Source organism: Mytilus galloprovincialis, chromosome 4 (genome assembly GCF_965363235.1).
Source record: "Mytilus galloprovincialis chromosome 4, xbMytGall1.hap1.1, whole genome shotgun sequence".
NCBI lineage: Eukaryota > Metazoa > Mollusca > Bivalvia > Mytilida > Mytilidae > Mytilus > Mytilus galloprovincialis.
In genome coordinates this window covers 13,309,456-13,329,396 of record NC_134841.1, presented here as the reverse complement: position 1 = coordinate 13,329,396, position 19,941 = coordinate 13,309,456, and the positions used below count along the sequence as shown (strand labels likewise).

The window sequence follows — 19,941 nt, the reverse complement described above, 5'->3', positions numbered from 1 at the left end:
CAAGACCTGTGTATATTTAGAAATTATATTAAGAATCTCAAATTTTAAAAAAAGCAGAAAAAATGCAATATTAAAATGCAAAAAGTCTATACATTATATAGACGAAATATAGAAACGAAGCACGATTAATTTTGAATTTAGCTGATTAGAATCAACAAATATAAAGAAATGTATATTATTGATAATTTTTCACTGTAATTGTTAATTTGATATATACGTCAATGCATAGCTAACCATAAATTTCTGTAGGGAATATTCGAGGATACTAGCTGTCTCAGTGCATATTATTTCATATGGTAAATTTAACTGGTTGTTAAAATACATTAAATGCTCTTAAATAGCAGAACAAGCATGATTGGTTTGCCTATGATTATCATAATGAGTCGATGACATTGTCATTACACTATTTTATTAAAATTATACTACTCTGAACATATTTTGTATTGCCTGCCTAAGTTCACGGCATTTTGTCTCCGTTGAAAAGTTGTTTCATGAGCAATCATATCACATCATAGACGCCAGGTGCGCGTTTCGTCGACAACAAATATTGCCATGCCACCAGAGACAAACAAATCAAAATGGGATAAATGGCTAACCAAAGTACGACGTTGGAGAGCATTGAAGACCCATAATTCCGAATGTTTTTGTCATATAAAGCACAACTTTTGGGAATTTTGGGTCCTCAATGCTCTTCAGCTTGGTACTTGTTTTACTTTTTAACTGTTTCGATATGAGCGTTGCAGATGAGTCTTATGTAGACGAAACGCGCATCTGGCGTATTAAATTATAATCCTGGTACCTTTGATAACTATTTACTATTAAATCTTGCATGAGTTAAACAAAAACATTCCCAACCGCATTCGCCAAACACGAAATCAAAGAACGAAACTTTTATATCCCTTGTTCACTGTTAATGCATTTCTTTTTTGGCTCAAAGTAATATACTTGTGAGCTGATTTTTTTAATGTATATTTTAATTTAAATTTCAGTGTTATGTTTTAGCTCACATGGCCCAAAATGGCCAAGTGAAGTTTTCACAACACTTGGCGTCCGTCGATTGCCGTCGTCCATCGTCGTCCGTTTAATTTTACAAATATTTTCCTTGACACTGCTGTGCCAAATGATACCAAACTTGGCCTACATCATCCTTAGGGTATCTAGTTAAAACAGTATCCGATTACCTCGCGCATCAATCAAGATGGCCGCCAAGGCTAAAAAAGAAGGGTAAAATTAAGTTTGGCTTACAGCCCTGACACTAAAGCATTTAAGCATATCTGACATGGGGTTAAAAAAGTTCACTGGGGCAAGATTCATCTGCTGCCACTAAATTGATAATTCTAAGCACATTGAGCGTCACTGATGAGTCTTATGTAGACGAAATGTGCGTCTGGCATACTAAATTATAATCCTGGTACTTTTGATAACTATATATTAGAGTTTTTGGTGATTATTTTGACTATTATAATAAAAAGAGATAAACTATTAAAAGCTGCAAATTTGTTCAACAAAGTAAGATCTACCAATAAGTTAACATTACAAAAATGACTAAATAAAAAACAAATGTCCGATAAAGTTGGTAAATTTTTGTAACCTTTTACAAACATCTTCTCTGAAACCAGTCAGACAAATTAAACCTAACTTAGCCACTACCATCCTTAAGTTATCTTATTTAAAAAATGTGTCAGATGTTCCCGCCTTCCAACCAACATGGTTGACATGGCTAAACATAGAACATAGGGACTAAAATGCAAGTTTTGTCTTTTATTTTATGAAGATTTATAAATAGAGAAAATCTGAAAGGAACAAATAGGTTTAAAATAATGACCTCAGGTTGCATGTTGAAAGGTATTTTTGGATTGTTTATTTGTGTATTTCTCTGTCCTGAATGTTCTTGAATTTATCTGTTCTGAATGTTTTTGTATTTATCTGTACTGTAGTCCTGTCATGAAATGTTATCCTATTAGTGTTACATTTAACATTGCAACAAAAGCGCAAGGTTTGGATAGCCACGAAACCTGGTTCAACCCACTATTTTTTCTTAAAATGTACTATACCAAGACAGAAAAATAGCAGTTGATATCTTTTAGCTCGTTTCTGTGTGTGTAACATTGTCTTTTTTTTGTTTTGTTGCACTTTAGTGTTTCTGTTGTTTCATTGTTTTCCTCTTATAGTTGATGTGTTCCCTTGGTTTTAGTTTGTAACCCGGATTTGTATTCTCTCAATCGATTTATGACTTTCGAACAGCGGTATACTATTGTAGTTTTTATTTAGACAATTTCTGATAGGAGTTATGGCCCATAAAAGACCATTTCTTTTTCATTTGTATACGGCCATCAAAATTTTGCTGGCACCTATTATGTTATAAAAATGTCGTTCGTGCGTTTGTCTGTTCGTCTATCTTTCTGTCCGGCGTCCACATGTCGCAACGTAACTTGAGGACCATGTATCTAAATTTCATGAAACTTAACATAGTTGTTTCTTAGAATGATCAAAAGATCTGTATACTTTTTGGTGAAAACAAGATTCTTAGTTATATTAATTTAAAGATCTGTATACTCTTTGGTGGTGATTAAAAAATGTATTTGAGAGTTATAGAGTTTTAATGGAAAAAATAAAAGAGAGGGGTTCACATGTCGCATCGTATCTCAAAAACGATTTATGAATATTGCTTTAACCTTTACAAACCTCTTAGTTATATTAGTTTAAAGATCTGTATACTCTTTGATTATGATTCAAAATTTTATTTTAGTGATTGAGTTTATTGTAGGAAAAAAATGGAAGGCGTTACAAATGTCCCGTCGTATCTCATAAACGATTTACGATTATTGCTTTAAACTGTACACACTTTTTAGTTATACTAATCTAAAGATATGTTTTTTTTTTATGATGATTCAAAATTTTATTTTAGAGTTATTTAGTTTTTTGTAACATGTAGCGCTGTATCTCAGAAACTATTCATGATTATTGCATAAAACTTCACACACAAGAAGACAGGCGTATCATGCGCTTGTGGTGCAGCTGTTTATTGCCTATTATCATGAAAACTATGATATTTAGAGAGAGAAAATTCTGTTATGCCTCATATGATTTAAATTATAATATATAAATAAACACTTTAAATCACAAAAAATGATCTACAACTTGAAGGCAAGATCTATTAATAAGTCAATGAAACTAAACAGACTTAAAGATCAGTAATACAAGATCAGCAAAAAGGGGATTTTTGTCATATGAAGTCTATTTTCGTGTTCAATGTCGTTTGATATGCAAATAGACCAAGATTAGCGACACATTCTTTTTATTTGTAGAAGTACAAGTAGTGAAATAGTATAATGATTTTATATATTACAGATTATCACAAAAAATGCATAAATGGAACGTGCCTTCCTTTTGATCTTCTAATAGACATTCAATCTAAACATGCCGCAAGATGCCTGTTTGAAGAGAAGAATGAGAAAAACCCATAGAACAGAATCAATTATTTTTGTCTGATAAACCTTTATCATTTTTTCTGAATAATATTATAAGAGCTATTCTTATTAAAAAAAAAAGGAAATTGATGAGGACTTTCAATTAAATGAATATTTGTGTGTGTGTATATGTATCCATTATATGTGCTAATGACAGTTGGGATCAAGTATAACTTCACTTCAGATTTATCAGGAACTGACAGAAAAACTGTTGTTTGTTTGTTAGGTTTTTTTTTACATATATTTGTTTATAGTGATTTTTTTTGATACATTTGACATTTGATAATAAAGTATGGATTAAAATTAATAATTCAAAAGTTTTGGTATCTTGTACTACTTTTGTATGTAATAAGTTAAATGAACACTGAACTCAAAGTAACTTTTGGCGTTACATGAAAGGTTTATTTCAATCCTGGTATCTGTGATTGAGTTTATGTACACTTATTCTTTTAAATAATGATTTCCTGTTACTTTTGCTTGAACAAAAACTATTTTGGCACGTGAGAATTCATCAAAAATGATTATGGATGAGTGTTCTTTGGTGGGTTGTTTTGTACTGTATTCTTGTCACATAGTGTTTTCATTATTATAAACGGGGGGCTTGGCTAGCCATCAATCCAAGACCAACCCACTATTTCTTTTGTTCAAATGTCTTGTATCTAGTGAGGAATATAATGAATATTGCGGTTTTTGTTAAATATTCCGTTTCTATGTATGTTGGTTGTTTTGGTTACAGTTCATTGTTTCTGTTGATCCTTAAAGTTTGTTTCCTTTTTATAGTTTTCCCTTAGTTTTAGTTTGTAACCTGGATTTGTTTTCTCCTAATCGATGTTTTTTTTACTTTTAAACAGCGGTAAACTACTGTTGCCTTCATATCTAAAAGCTGCACAAAAGTCAGCATACAAAAGTTGAACAAATGTTCAGTTTTGAATAAAAAGAAGTTAATTTATAGAAAATAGTTCTATATATATTAAAATCCGTTAAATGACTTCGTCAAATGCAATTAACTATTTGTAATGATTTAACTATAATGCATGCGAATGAAGTTTTTATTAAAAGGATATCAAGAAAGCCAAAGTGAATGTAAAATACAACAAAAACACCTAGAATAAAGACAAATCAAATTATTATCTAACCAGTTATCTAACATAGAAACATGCAGAAAATTAGAACAAATAATTCTGTATAAAGTATTGATATATACAATAAGTATAATTGGGCATGACTGTGAACCTGTACAAGAAAAGATTTCCAATGCCAATCTTGAAATCATTAAAAATTACGGAACTATCTCTCTCATGCAAAGCTCTGATTCCTTGCCCGGCTTAAGTTATACTTGTTTTCCTTTTTGGGCTATAGCTCTTCATCCTTTTAATAAGCTTTGGATTTTTAAATGTTTCGACCTCGAGAATCACTGAAGAGACATTGATTGTCGAAATGTGCGTCTGGTGCAGACAAAAAAATGGACCGTTTATGTTATTGAAACTTAATAAGCCTAAGTACGTTGACAACTTGACTGAAAGTGTACACAGTGACGTATTGATATAAATATTAATCGAAAAGATTTTGAACCAAGAGTTACAAATGGTAAATGAAAAATCAGCCCTCCTAAATATTACAGAATCCATGACGAGTAAGTTGATCGTTCTAGAAATTCTGTTTCACAGATGACCAACAGATATTTCCAATTATCATAGTCACAATTCCGTCACTTCGGTGACAATTTACTGCTGAATATATATTGATAAGTGGCTAGTCATTAGAAATTATTTGATAATATTAGTTGAAATGTTTTCATCTAAAATTAATTCCATTCTTTATTCATTACCTTGAAGTATGTTTATTTATGTTGTGCTCTGTGTATTAGTCAAATCTTAAATTTTATTGTTCTCTGTTTATTAGTTAACTATTGTTGAATACGGTATTTCTTTTCCTCATTTCCTATTTTTCCTCATTTCGTATAAGTTTTACCATGATATACCATTGTTAGTTTCAGTTATGTAAAAACAAAATCCAACATAATCCCATTATTTACACAATAATTAATCCCGCAAGCTCCAGCATGAATTTCTTACCAACAATGTTTTCAACTTGTTTTAAAGCCTGAATAACCCCTGGTTTGATATGAAACTAAAACAGTAAATCATATATACTTAGTTTTAAAATAAGTAGAATTGGTCGAAATATTATCCTTTTTTAGCTGGATTTGAACCAATTTATATGAGGTACTGTGGTAAATACGCTTTTATATATATCAAATAATAAGCAAAAGAAAAACAATAATAACATAACAATTTAGATCTGTGTTTATTTCCAAAAAAGTCAACCATGTACATAAGTAAAATTTAAAATGTATCAATTATAACAATGTTTATCACATATTTGTTACGAATATGTCTGGTTTTGCATATGCAATAACCTCAAAATTGCCCGGGGCAAAAAAGACCATATTGATATTGTGCCCTGATTCTAAATGACGTGACGTCACTGTGTCCTTAACGACACGTTTGTGATAAAATGTTTAAGATGTTACCTTTTATCGTTCATTAAATTGTTATAATTGACCTTTGTTTCTCTTTTCTGCAGAAATTAAATATGTGATAAAAAGATTATAACATGTCTTTTCCATATTGGCCCTATTGGGCCAATATGGAAAAGGGCATGTTATAATCTATACATATTTTCCTTTATTTAGAAATATTTCATGGCAATTGATCTATAGGAATTAAATTTGAACTGGCGTCCAATAACTTTTTCTAACTATATATTCAGGAATGTTTCAGTCGTTAAGTATAATGATTTATTTTAAAAAGGTTTGCTTATAACGGACATGTCATCTTCTTAAAACTAGTTGTACGAAAGTGCATTTTTTTTTAAACTTAAAAAAATTCTTATCGACTTATCATATCTGAAGTTTCAAATCAATTTATTTATAAATAGTATATTTTTTACAAGATTTTTTTCGGAATATATATTTAGCAAGTCAGGAATATGGCAGTTGTTTACATTCGTTTGTTGGTTGATTAAGTCTAACTTTTGCTTAATCGTGTATAACCTCTCCCCTTTCTTTTATTTTGGAAAGCTTTTTGTAATGACTTTTTTCAATTATTCTAACGTTCTTCAAGAAAAGTCCGTCTTAAAATTTGAAATGAAGTCTTTTCTAAGAAAGGACAAAAGTTCATTTGTCATATGCTCGGCATTATTAATTAATAACTAAGCGTAGTCAATGGCTTTTTAGAAGTAACCAAAGTAGTGTTTAATATTCAACATGCCACAACTATGATTGCAGCTCTATGTAATTGACGATATAATGTTTTTGAAAAGTACATGAACATGAAAAGGTCAAACAGTCATACATGAACACTTTGTTTTATGCAATTAATAGGTCTACATTGAAAGCCACGTATGTTACCCTAAAAGCAATTCAAATATCATCTTTTTTTGAAAAAAAATTTCTAGATATTATAATCTCATTCTTACAGAATAAACATTAACATTATAAAATTTAACATTGGATAAAGAATGTAACATTTAATAAAGTATTTTTTTAACCATAATCAATTATAACAACAACAATTTTTATTTGTTGAACTTTGTTATCCTGTTGGGTCGTATTTCTGCTACATAAACCTGGTGACCATCAGGAGATACGGCTACGTCGTGAGGTTCATCAAAATTCTACAAACGAAATAACAGATATATATTAATATTATACGTGTTTGCAGCCGTGCACACCTTCACTGGTGATTCAATTGATGGATCTGTGTTAGAGTAGTCACTTGTTTAGACGTAATTAAAAATAATTATTTTTGTGACCGTATATTACGATCCTTTAAGATAGATATTTAGCTAACCTGCAACCATTTCCATCTTCATGCCAGATATATTATGAACTGTGTTACAACTCTAGATTCTAATGACGGGAAAGGTAACACTACGCTACTGAAAGCTAATAATCTAATTTTAGATATATTTTACATAGATAAAAGAGGGGCCAAAGATACCAAAGGAACAGTCAAACTAAAAAATCGACAATAAACTGACAACGCTATGACTAAAATGAAAAAGTTGAACAGACAAATAAAAGTGCACAAGAAACAACATAGAAAACTAAAGACTGAGCAACACGAACCCCACCAAAACATGGGGCTGTAACAGGTGCCCCGGAAGGGTATAAGCAGATTCTGCTCCACATCTGGCACCCGTATAAGATAAGCAAGATCATAAAAAAAACGAAAAACATAATGTGTGTATGCAGTTAAACCTGTGGCACATTTTATATAATTTCATTCCAAAGCAAATAGGCAACGTATGCATTCTGGAGCTTTTTAATCCTGCAAATTTTCGTTCAATAATTATCAACAAAACATTATCAGCTGTGACATCAACATTCCATTTTTCTATGTTATCCTTCTATATGTCTGATCAATGTTCCTTAGAAAAACTTACCATGTTCCTTGGTGCCCATGTATCATTGATATCTGCTTAATGTATCTATGAACTTACCATGTTCCTTGGTGTCCATGTATCACGGATTTTGCCATCTAAATCAACAGTGAAACCTTCTACTTTATTTGAGCCAGTTGGACCGTTAACAACGTACAACATCTTGTCTACGAATACATGATGAGAACATCATTATCATATGCCAACTTTTAAAACATACAATTTACAGTGGCGGATCCAGAATGCAACATGAAATATCAGTGGGAAAAAAGAATCTGAAGAGCTGAATGTAAGTGTTCAAAGATAATGAAAACTGATTTAGAATACAGATTCTATTGCTGGTCTTTATTCACTGCATATGTAAAAGTTTTATTACAATCTACTATGAATAAGACATGTCATATGCATGGTTTTGTTTTCTTCTGATTTTTTATTTATTTATTTATCTTAATTCTAGATAGTGTATATTTTTCGTTTGTATCATCTTGCCTTTATTACAATTTAGAATGGTTAGTTTTTTCGTCCGTTAATTAATATTTATTTTCAATGTCAGAATTTTATACGAAGAAGTTCGGTCCACAACTAAAACGATCAGCCATCGCGAAAGTCGATGCGTTGTCTAATGCAAAAAGGTGTAACCTTCAAATAAAGTATTTTATCATTTGTGAAGGTTTGTCCTCTAAATTTTCCTGCGATATTTTGAAAAGTCTTATTTTTCAAAACCAAAAATTCTAAAAACTAACGACACACTTTCACATTTTGTATCCTTAGTTTTTGTCACACACATTGTAATTGTGTGTATGAAAGTAAAGATTGTCATTATTTATAAGATAAACCTGAACCCGCTTATTATAAACTCATCATAGGTAACAGGATTGAACAGTTCTGCAAAAATTAGAGGCATTGATAAATAAGAGGTTTGTTAGTGTTGTTAAACTCAACTTTCTAGAGACTTCCTCCAATCCCTTTCCTCTAACGTAATTTTAAGTGTCGACAAAATTAATGATTGAATTATTATAATAAGTCTCGGATTTGCATCATTGAAAGTACTAAAAATAAGTGGTAAAAATCAAGCTAACAAAGTACCAAACAAGTTATTCAAAGAATGTTACTATAATTCGATGTGTTAACACTATCTGACATGATGTTCATTATCTCTCTGTTATTTATATGGATTATCCTGAGCGATTGATGTGCGCAAGGGAGTAGTCTTATGGTGATTATTAAAATAGAATATACCTGTAGGGTCGTATGAAATCGCAAAAACTTTGCCAAATCTAGAGTTTGAAATACTCTTTACAAATCTACCCGTATCATTTGGATCAGTGATTCCTGCTGTAAAAAGCTGAATTCTGAAACAGAAAATTTACATGAATCAATTATTTATATGGAAACATTAAATTGCGCAAACAATTTCGTTTAGATAAACGTTCATTTAGGAAAAAATATAAAAATATGATTTAAATTCCAGATCATGAATTTAGAAAATTGAGTTGGGTTTTGAACAATTCTACGATTGACATAGTGAAACAAGATATGCTAAATCGGTTATTGGCAAATAGACTTTTACATGCACCAATTCATAAACCTATAGAATTGATGCTTTTAATAAACATGTAGCATTGTTAAGTTATTAACCATAATTTCAGTTGATACACAGGTTTGAAGATGATGATAGCACGCGGGTATTGTTGTAATAGCAGCATGACCATATGTATTATTATGTAAAGCTATAATTGTGTGTTACCTCCCATGTTCCCTATCTGCAACAGCTACTAAATTCGATTCTTCGATCAGTGTGATGCTGTGGGGAATAAACAGTTCATCATCAGCTGAAAACTCTACGGGATCTGGCAAAAAAAAAGAAATGCATATTTATTACAAAACAAATCAACAGTACTACAAACAATTCGGTACAATTTACAGAGAAGATTGGCAGAATATGTCAGCAGCGATTAGAAAATATGGATGTTTTAAAAATATGACGAATATCATATTGCAACAGAACACTTACGGACCCCTCAAAACGTTGTGGCAGAGGTGTTTCACCATCTAGAAATTGTGACATTTTTCAACACAACGCTACTGATTTCGTGTCCAAATTCCTACCAGAAATCACTTTCGGTTATACACTCGCACATTCAACAGAACCCCTCTCTTGATCGTGGTTTCAAATCAGAAAAATTAATATGGCCAAGCGTATATACCCAAACTAAATCATTGGGGTTGTAACAATTTGCAATGAACATGATGTAGAGTATCAAAAAATAAAAAGTCATTTATTGTGGTTGTGAAATTTTTTTAAGATTCCTTATTTGATGAGCACCACTGGTTGATATGGAGATAACAGATGGGGTATGATTACCACTCACCAGAGTTCGATTATATGATGCAAGATTATATTGTGCCGCACGGCATTACTGAAGCAATGAGAAAAAAACTATACCTTATATTCGGCAATAAGAAGTCCCGACATGATAAATGTGAAACAATGAAAACGAGAAAAACAACGAACTTTTTATGTCAATTCAATTTACGAAAAAACAAATATGACAGATATGAACCAACAACGGTACCTAAATTACAAGCTTATGGTTTTGAAAAGACATATAGATAACATGATTGCGGGGCTTACCCCTCCCTCAACACGGGACAGTGGTGTAACCGAACAACAGAAGAACAAACTGTAGAAATCAGTTGCAACTTTGCATTCTCAATATATCAGTTCGAACAACACACACAAAAACAAACTTGCTCCCAATCATGCTTAACCCGTCACATTTTACTGTAACATTGCACAAAGTCAGCTTTAACTAAATGTCGGTTCAAACAACCGGGTTCTTTTGTATTTACTACATATTTGCTGAGCAAACGATCAATTGAAAAGAAAAGCAAAGACTGATCGACTCGTAGCGGGAATATAATGCCCGTTATTGGCAGCATATTAAAAATGCATGTAGCAAGTATTGTGATTGTTACATTTGGGTCATTGTCCTTGTATGCATGTTGTTACAGAAATATTCATGTGTCGTCCGTTTGGCTGTGCGGGATATATAAATTCACAGCCATATCCTGTCATAGTGTGTGTTTAGTAACTAGTTTTTCAAAAGATACCTGGGATTTCAAAAAGTTACCGGACATCACAGTTTCAATAAAGTAAACCAAAAGAAATTTAAAAATAACTATAAAATTTAACTCGTATATATTTCACTTACTGTTTGTTGGTCTTCCCCACGTTTTAATTAGCATACCATCTTTAGTAAACTTCATTATTCTTCCGTTACAGTATCTACAATAAAATGCATAGATGATGTTCTTTTAAAGAGGGAATGATTTAGTTTATATGCTACTTTTAAAAATTCACATGGTGATGGAATATGCGGAATACTGTAAATAAGTAATTAGTAGTAATGTCAGAACTTTTAATTGTAAATAAAAAATAACAAAATTCACTTTTACTAAGAGTGCTCTTAATTTGTGTAAGGGTCTAGGATACAATGTATTACCCTTTGAAAGGGAAATGCTGGAGGAGGACGATTAAGACTAGATAACAGGTTATATTTAGATTCTCATTTAAATTTTAAAACATTTTTTTGTTCAACTCGTCAACGTGTTCCAGGTGTAATTAAACATTATTACATTGTACATGTACTTGTATTTATAAGTCTAGTCAGTTCTACTGCACCTGTGATTCCTCCAATTCATCTTATTATTTGATGTTATTTCTTTTTATCTCTTAGCAAGTGTAAAACGTAAAAGTACACTGTGCTTGTAAAAAAGGAATCATTAACTTTTTTTAAACATACTCATATTATATAGAATGACTGGTGTTGAATTTATTCGCAATTTGACAATATCAAATTTCTCAAATTGAAAGAAGTAAAAACAAAAGTAGTTCATGTGTTAGGAGTACATTCAAGTACATCAAAAGGTTTTAAGTTCATGTGGACCTAATGTTTAAAATGTCAGTGTTTACACCTTAAAATATACTTTGAGTACAGACAAATCCTTGCATCTTGGATGTTTTAAGACAAAGCATGGGCTAGACATATATTATTCAAATGCATTTTATGTTTCAGAAAATTAAAACCTTCATTGAAGTTTGCAGTGCTCTTTTTCTTAGATCTTCGCAAGATGATGAAATAAGCAAACGCTCGAGTGATTCTTGATATGGTTAACTCAGTGACACAGCACTTTTATGTTTCGTATAAATAACAAAACTATGTTTTATTATATAATTCTGATGTTTTATAATTGTATGTAACAGTCTCTCATATTTCTTTTAAGAATGGCACATGCATTCTAAATTTTTATATTGTGTACCTGATATTATATTGTTTTTATACTTGTATGTATGTGGTGAGACTTTAATAACCTATTGAATATGAATCTGTCAGATATATTTTGTATGAATGACACTTCTAATTCTGCTAATTATTGCGTGTTTGATATTCAGGACGTCAGTCACGTGTTACACAGTTTAACATAGAACACAATTGGGGGGGGGGGGACATAGAAATCTTGTTTATCAGAAAACAATGTCAAACACTCAAGCATAGTGACACTCTCCCAACTGATCTGTGGCCACACTTGTTACAGTCAAAAACAAACTGAGAAACATTACATATACATGTACAACATTCATGTTTTATTATTATTATTATTATCATTAAAACGCTTTAAAACTATTAACGTATGCCCTGCCATTTGCAAAAGCCAAGCTTACAGTGGCAAAAATAAAAATAGATTTCGTATAGTATGAATCCTTAAGCGTAATGAAATTAGAAACACAGTGTATGTCTACCACCATATATGCCTCACCCGTCATATGATTCCAAAGTCAAATCCAGTATCTGTTATCACCCAAGAATATAACAAAACCGGTAGTAATGTCAGATTACATGAAATTACTTACCCATCAGATACAAAGAAATGTCCATTCGACGCAACAGCGACATCTGTTGGTTTACAGAAATGTTCATTGTCACTTCCGGGTTTCATGGCTTCACCAAGAACAAGCCCAGCATCTGTGGGGTCCACTGGTATTTTTATAACCTTTGGAGAAAGATAATGGTATTTATAGTGTTTGTCCTTCATTAAAGTCTAATAATCAAGATAATAAGAAACATTTAGCAGAAAAACTTTAAACTGAAAAAAAATGGTGGAAATTTCAATATTTTTCGGCCTTTGATTGTGAGTAGTTTGAGTAAATCATGAAATCGAGTGAAATAAATATAATAGTACAGGTGCTCTTCTTTGTATTAACCTCCATCAGAAATCAATCCCAGTCAAAAATAAAAACACGAACTAAGAGCAATATTTATGATACATTGGATTTTTTGTTAGATTGGTGTTTATTTTCCAGTGCCAGCTTATTGTTCAGTGGCAGGCATTACATGCGTATTTAGGACAACAAAACATTGATGGAAATCATAAATATAGCTTGCATGAAATCTAAACCGGAATATGTATGATTGAATCGCGACAAAATGTCTGCGCCAGATGCTAACATCTTGTTAGTGTCGATTATTATATAGCGCAGACATTCTGGATCGATACAAACACACAAACATACGCATACCGGAGTGGATGGGTCTCAATGAATTAAAAAAGCAGTTTATTAAATTGGTGCATCGACAGCGCTAAAATTCTTAACCTTGGCGCAGACATCTTTAATCCAACTAAGCATGCGTAGTACTTCGATATATAATTGTTAACTTGCAGTATATATTGTGACTTAGATGGAACTCATACCACATCTTCTTATTTATATGTATACATCTGTTGTCTAGAGTTCTGTCCGTCACCGAGTCTTTTCTTCAATTCTTATATGAAAACAGATACAAATGTCAATTTCAGAGACTTAAGATTGAACCAGCCGGGTATCCAACAGCCTGAAGGAGAGTAGAAGCCACGAGAAGCATGGCGGGGATACACAAAATAGATATTAATCTCCCTGTAAATTACCTACCTGGTGTAAACCAACATCAGTTACCCAGAGATTTCCTTTTTTGTCGACAGTCAATCCATGGGGCATGAAAAACCTAAAAATCAATAAAACAGAAATTATTTATTTAATTGTTCGTTCTATTTTAACTTTGTAATCTATCCGGTTTGAATGAAAGTATTATAGGAAAATTTAACAAAGATCACATTGGTTTTACAAATACATAATTGAACACGAGATCTGAGTCAGGGAAATCTGCTTCTAGGAAGATAGATTAAATTGACACATTTTACAGCCAATTAAAACAAACAGATGTACCTCACATAGACAATTTATCTATTTTGATCTCAACCATACAAATACATGTTTTGGTCTGTCAAGTTTAGAATTACAGGTATTTCTTCATTCTATGCTTTATTTTCCTTATTTCCTTTAAAAAATGCCAGAGTTACATATTAACTTTTTTTTACAATATGCTTGCTAGTTAGTATGAATGGAATGTTACACAACAAAATAGTCTCGCGTTCATACTGATATGGACATATTATATAAGGGGGAAATGTCAATTAAACATTAACCCATCTCTCAATAAAATAAATGGTATGGAAACTGATTTGATAATATATGGGGGATAACTTATCAATAACTTAATATGGTATTATGAATATAACTGAATCAAGGATTTGTACATGTATTGTTTATAGATATTTGGCTGAGTGAACTATGCTATTTTGAATTTAACAGATGCAAATCCATGAATCGTGTGCTAAGTAATCACAGGCGCTTGGACATGGACATTTTTTTTTCAATTTTCTCTGTTTTATTGTTTTGTTTTCGTTTTTTAATGGAGGGGGGGTAAGAAATGTTAGTATATATTCTTCAATATTTAACTTTATTACCAGAGACATATATATATGTGTATATATGTCTCTGTTATTACTGATAGATGTGTAATTGTTTTATCCTTACGCGGACACTAATATGCTTTATATATGCAGCCCATATGTTTAATTTGTTAATAATATAGTACATCTGCTCGTCTTATGCAAAATTTATGTAACATATTTTCAATTAATCTTAAAAATTACGAATATGTATTTTAATTAACTAAAACTACACTTTACAATTTGTTTATGTTAGTGGTTTGTATGCATAATGACTCCGATTGAAAATTTGAAAAGAGGTGGCAGAAAAAATAAGCTAGTGTTTGCTGTAAGAATTTAGATTGATAAAAAAAGGAAAAAATGGGGAGTTAAGTATCACAATCGCCTGTGCTGAAATTAAATCTTATCATAACGCTATGAGATTGTTTTGCTTCTGGAGTAAGGGTTACATAACTTTATTGATCGTGCGGTAAACTTTTCTTTAATATATCTCCTTAGGGCGACTTGTGGTGATGTTTAAATTCGTTCGCGACATTGTTTGGACTATAAGTGACGAATAATGATTATAATTAAGTGTCATAAATCAATGTCAAATTATTTCAAACTGTAATTGTTAACTATATTCATTTACAGTTAAGTCTTTGTCATTCTCACAGCAAATGTTAAGTGCTATTTTATTAATAATATAATACTGGTATATATAAATACGGTAAATGCAATGGAGAAGGACGGTTAATATGAAAATAAAATGTCAAATGTCATAGAAACGTGATCACACCAGAACTTGGATTATCAATCTTTCTAATAAAATTGAGAATGGAAATGGGGAATGTGTCAAAGAGACAACAACCCGACCAAATAAAAAACAACACCAGAGGGTCACCAACAGGTCTTCAATGTAGCGAGAAATTCCCGCACCCGAAGGCGTCCTTCAGCTGGCCCCTAAACAAATATATACTAGTCCAGTGATAATGAACGCCATACTAATTTCCAAATTGTACACAAGAAACTAAAATTAAAATAATACAAGACTAAAAAAGGCCAGAGGCTCCTGACTTGGGACAGGCGCAAAAATGCGGCGGGGTTAAACATGTTTGTGAGATCTCAACCCTCCCCCTATACCTCTAACCAATGTAGTAAAGTAAACGCATAACAATTCTAAGTATGCAAAACGTTTAATTTCCTTCAACCACTGAGACTTCGTGTTGTACGAACTCTTGACCTTATGGGATACCACTCAACTTTATTTTGTTCTATGTTCTTTTCATTAACGTTTTATTTAAGTAGAACTTTTTATTAAATTTTAGTTATTTAAGTTATATATTATAAAATTAAGTATTATATAGCCTCACTTTAAGTAACAAACTTTAATTATTGATTGAGTAGAATCGTAGGTGCAATATTTCAACAGTGCGTTTTGTCATCAATAACCTGAGCTAGTTAAATTAAATAAAATGTATTAGTACCTATTAGCTCCAAGACGTTGTATAACTGTTCCATTCTTGTTCAGTCTGAGGATAGTAGCATTCCTGATAGGCCCTTTATTCTGTTCCACCTGTGAAAGTTCGTTGTTGTAATCAAAAGATCTAAAACAGTGTCGAAAAATAACATTATTCATTGCTTAAATTATCAACTTATTTTATTTTTTTTGATAACCTTATGAGTAACCAAGTAATTTTGTTTCGAATGGTTTTCAAAATGTAAAATTAAAAACAATGACAACATCAATTACATTGGGTTTTTTATGCTGATACAAAAGCAATTTTAATTACCCTAAAAAGCGATAAACATCAGTTTTTACCAGTGACTGTGGTAAAGAAATATCATCAGGTCTTCTACTCGGTCTGGCGTTAACACCCATGTTGTAGAGGTTTTCGTGTATCTTTGCACGGCTATAAGAACACAGCCACGTGCGGTTAGATAGTGACGTTAAAACCGATGCCTTGTATAAGAAGATTGTTATGCTTGTTATGCACGGAGTTCGTCGATTGCATATTGCAAGGCAAAAATTTGACCCCAATCAATCATTAAACCCTCTTTTCCAAGTTTTGAGCAAAATATGACGCCCTTTATCTCAATCGATTTATTTTGTAAAACCTTCCTTGGATTTCTTGTTAATTTATTCTCGGTCCGCATATGCATGATATATTTGCAACTGGACGCTAGGAATACTACAATCAATCTACGACAAAGGATTTAGAATTTTTATGCTTATTCATATATTTCATGTGCGGTATTAATGTATATAACACATAGTGGGGGAGCAATCATGATGCTTGTAAAATATAAAAAGAAACAGGAAATATAAATGGTATTCTCAGCCAACTAATTGTTTTATTCCTGGTTTTGCTTGTCTTTGTTAAACTTTGAACCACCAGATAGTATTGCAGTTGTGTTTAAAAAGTCGTCGAATTGAGAAAAGTATTTTAAACTGGATTACCTTGCTCCCCATGCACGATCACCTCTGTGAAATACAAGAACGTCGCCATTGTTGTCAACAGCAACACCAGCAACCTGACCTAGCTTTAGGTTATTTTGAGGCCAATTTTCCTGTTGCTGTACAGGAGAGTTTTGTTGTCTGTTTGACCTTGGAGGACTGTCACTGTCTAACAGGAATGCATATTCAGGATTATTCTAAAGAAAATAAGCGTAAGAGGCGTAAAACATTTTGAGAAAGTAATACTATCTTTATCGTTGATCATCTCGACGAGATTGATGTTCTCGCTTGAGCCGGACGGCTCAAGCGAGAAAGGCAATCGAGTTGAGATGATCAATGATAATCTGTTTATCGCTATTTTACCTATGACGACGTTGTCAATTTCATGTCAATTTCGTTAGCAACGCCACGTGCCTGCTTAGTTTCTAGCGATAATTTTCCATCTCAAGCGAGTAGCATGATATGAAAATTATCACAAAAATAGATCAAAGGAAAATTGACAAAATAGCGATAATATTGTCAATCTGTGCCTAATATACATAATATTAACATGACAGACAGTTGTTACAAAAGGTAATATGTGTTAAATCACAATTTTCAGCTCTTTGTATTACTCTTTTCTATTTAATTTTAACATTGTTTAGTAAATCAAGTTTTACTTTCGTAGAGTGGATTTGGTATAATTGGCAATAAAAACAGCTTTTAAAATAATATCTTCTTAAATATAAATGAAACATCTGTCAAATGGATTATGCTTAAACAAAACTAGTAATTTGTATAGTTAATGTATAGTTAAAGAATAATTAAGCTACAAATTATCCATTACAATAATTGACTATAAAATGAGATATCTATTATACATCTCGCACAACGAAAATAGATTAAACCAGATGTCCATAACCAGGACTGGACTTCTAATCGTACATTTGTTTTATCCTAAAAAAAAACGTACGTTGGTCACTTTTAAATGAATATTTAGTGATATTATTAAGTGATATTGTATAGATTGTTTTATAGATCACTGTGTCAAATTACAAACAGAGGTCAGACAACTATATATCAAAATAACAACCAGATGTTTTATTACCTGCAATCTGTCCAGTAACGCAGGTAAAAATTCATCAATCATTACTCGTTCATCCTCAGTTCTTGGTCGTCCATTAATTGTGGAAGCGATTCCCAGAATAACACATAAGGAAAAATATATTGCGGCCATTTTAGATTTAAACGACCACAAATAGAAGTAATTCCGAAACAAGGGATTTCTCGTTAATTCTTATCACATATTGTCGCTATATACACCTGTAAAATATTGTACACTGTCGTGTAAATATGTTTGTAATGTCTTCCTACAATCGATAATGTCAAAGTTTGTATGACGTCTATGAAATAATTAATGTTGCCAGAGATACAGGAACTGAGGAATTGATTTTTGTGTGGGTGCTGAAGACTAATCAATATGGTTGGAATAAAATTAGAATGATCAGTGTTTCCGCACATATTTCCATCTATTGAACGTTCCGTGACTGATTGTTGTCCTACAATTATTTATTTCAGTTTTTAAACAAGTTTTTATACATTAGATTAAAACAATATATATCCCTGGATTATTTGGTGTATGATGAAGCAATTAGTGCGTGTTACGCTGGATATTTCACCATTTTACAAGTTTTGATAATTTCCTTTAAATCATATAATTAAAGTTATCAAAAGTTGTTCATATGTCGATGCTAGTTTGTTATGTTTGGTAAGATACACGTGTTTACGCTATTTATAGAGAGGTCTGTTTGATTGGATATATAAAGTATGCGGGTAGAATTTTATGCACGGGTAGTTTGATTTTAGTTAAAGTCATTCGAATCATTGCAGTCAAGTGCTACAGATGCTTTTTTCCAAATAAATAATTATAAAAATTATTTATTTACAGGTTGGTAGTCCAAGATGAGTCGCAAATATTGATGTGGCAGTGCTAGTTAGAGACGAAAAATTCTCATTGATATTCAATGAATTACGTGTACTTGACCTTCGCAAGTGGCTACTCCCATGTGAGAGTTTTGTATTATATTGATAAATGTTTTATGTTCGTTTGAGGTTACGAATTAGAACATAATACTCAATCTGTTCGGGTTTGGATTATCATAGTTTTAAAAAAGTGTAATATTTTACAAAAACGTCAAAATCAAAAACATTTAAAATGTTAGATATGTGAGTCTTTAAACAAAACAAATTATCTTTTCATACATGAATAAATTAAATGTATTAGCGATTCGTTTGATATCCTTCCACCTTTTTATGTTGTTTCATAATATGTCGATATGTCATTTAGAGAACTCGTTACCTGCATCATTGATTTTAATAGAGATAACTCTTGATTTCTGGAACTCATTGTGACTCACCATTTCTCAATCATAATAGCGTGTCTTTTCCCATCAGTAACGACAACTCCCAAAACACTCATCAATACCCACTAGTGGCAGCAATTCTTTTGCCACGACCCATACATTGCTATTTGGGTGTTTTTTAACAAGCTATTTCGTTGTTGCGTTTGCTTCCGATGTTTTTGTTGTTGCCGATATATTGATAGAAATGGAAATAGACAAAAAGAGTTGTGTGCATGTTTTCTTGTTTTTAAACCTAGTAGCACCATATAAAGTTATGTTATGTAATCTCACATTTAACATTGAGCCGAAACGGATAGTTTTTATCATTCAAATCGTTGTTGAATAAAACCTACATGTCGTTAAGGTGTCAGACCAC

The 19,941-nt window shown here is 31.7% G+C and overlaps 1 protein-coding gene across 1 annotated transcript; it reads right to left on the bottom strand.

Annotated features, from left to right (window-relative positions):
* Positions 1–6,988: 6,988 nt before the first annotated feature.
* On the bottom strand, positions 6,989–18,407 carry LOC143071401 (peptidyl-glycine alpha-amidating monooxygenase B-like). Its single transcript, XM_076245662.1, has 10 exons — positions 18,272–18,407; positions 17,188–17,381; positions 16,214–16,333; positions 13,888–13,960; positions 12,832–12,971; positions 11,132–11,205; positions 9,664–9,766; positions 9,156–9,268; positions 7,977–8,083; positions 6,989–7,148 (listed from the first exon to the last, which is right to left on the bottom strand). Exons 1-10 carry the CDS (start codon positions 18,398–18,400, stop codon positions 7,050–7,052), a joined length of 1,152 nt encoding a protein of 383 aa, XP_076101777.1. The 5' UTR covers positions 18,401–18,407; the 3' UTR covers positions 6,989–7,049.
* Between the last annotated feature and the right edge of the window lie 1,534 nt (positions 18,408–19,941).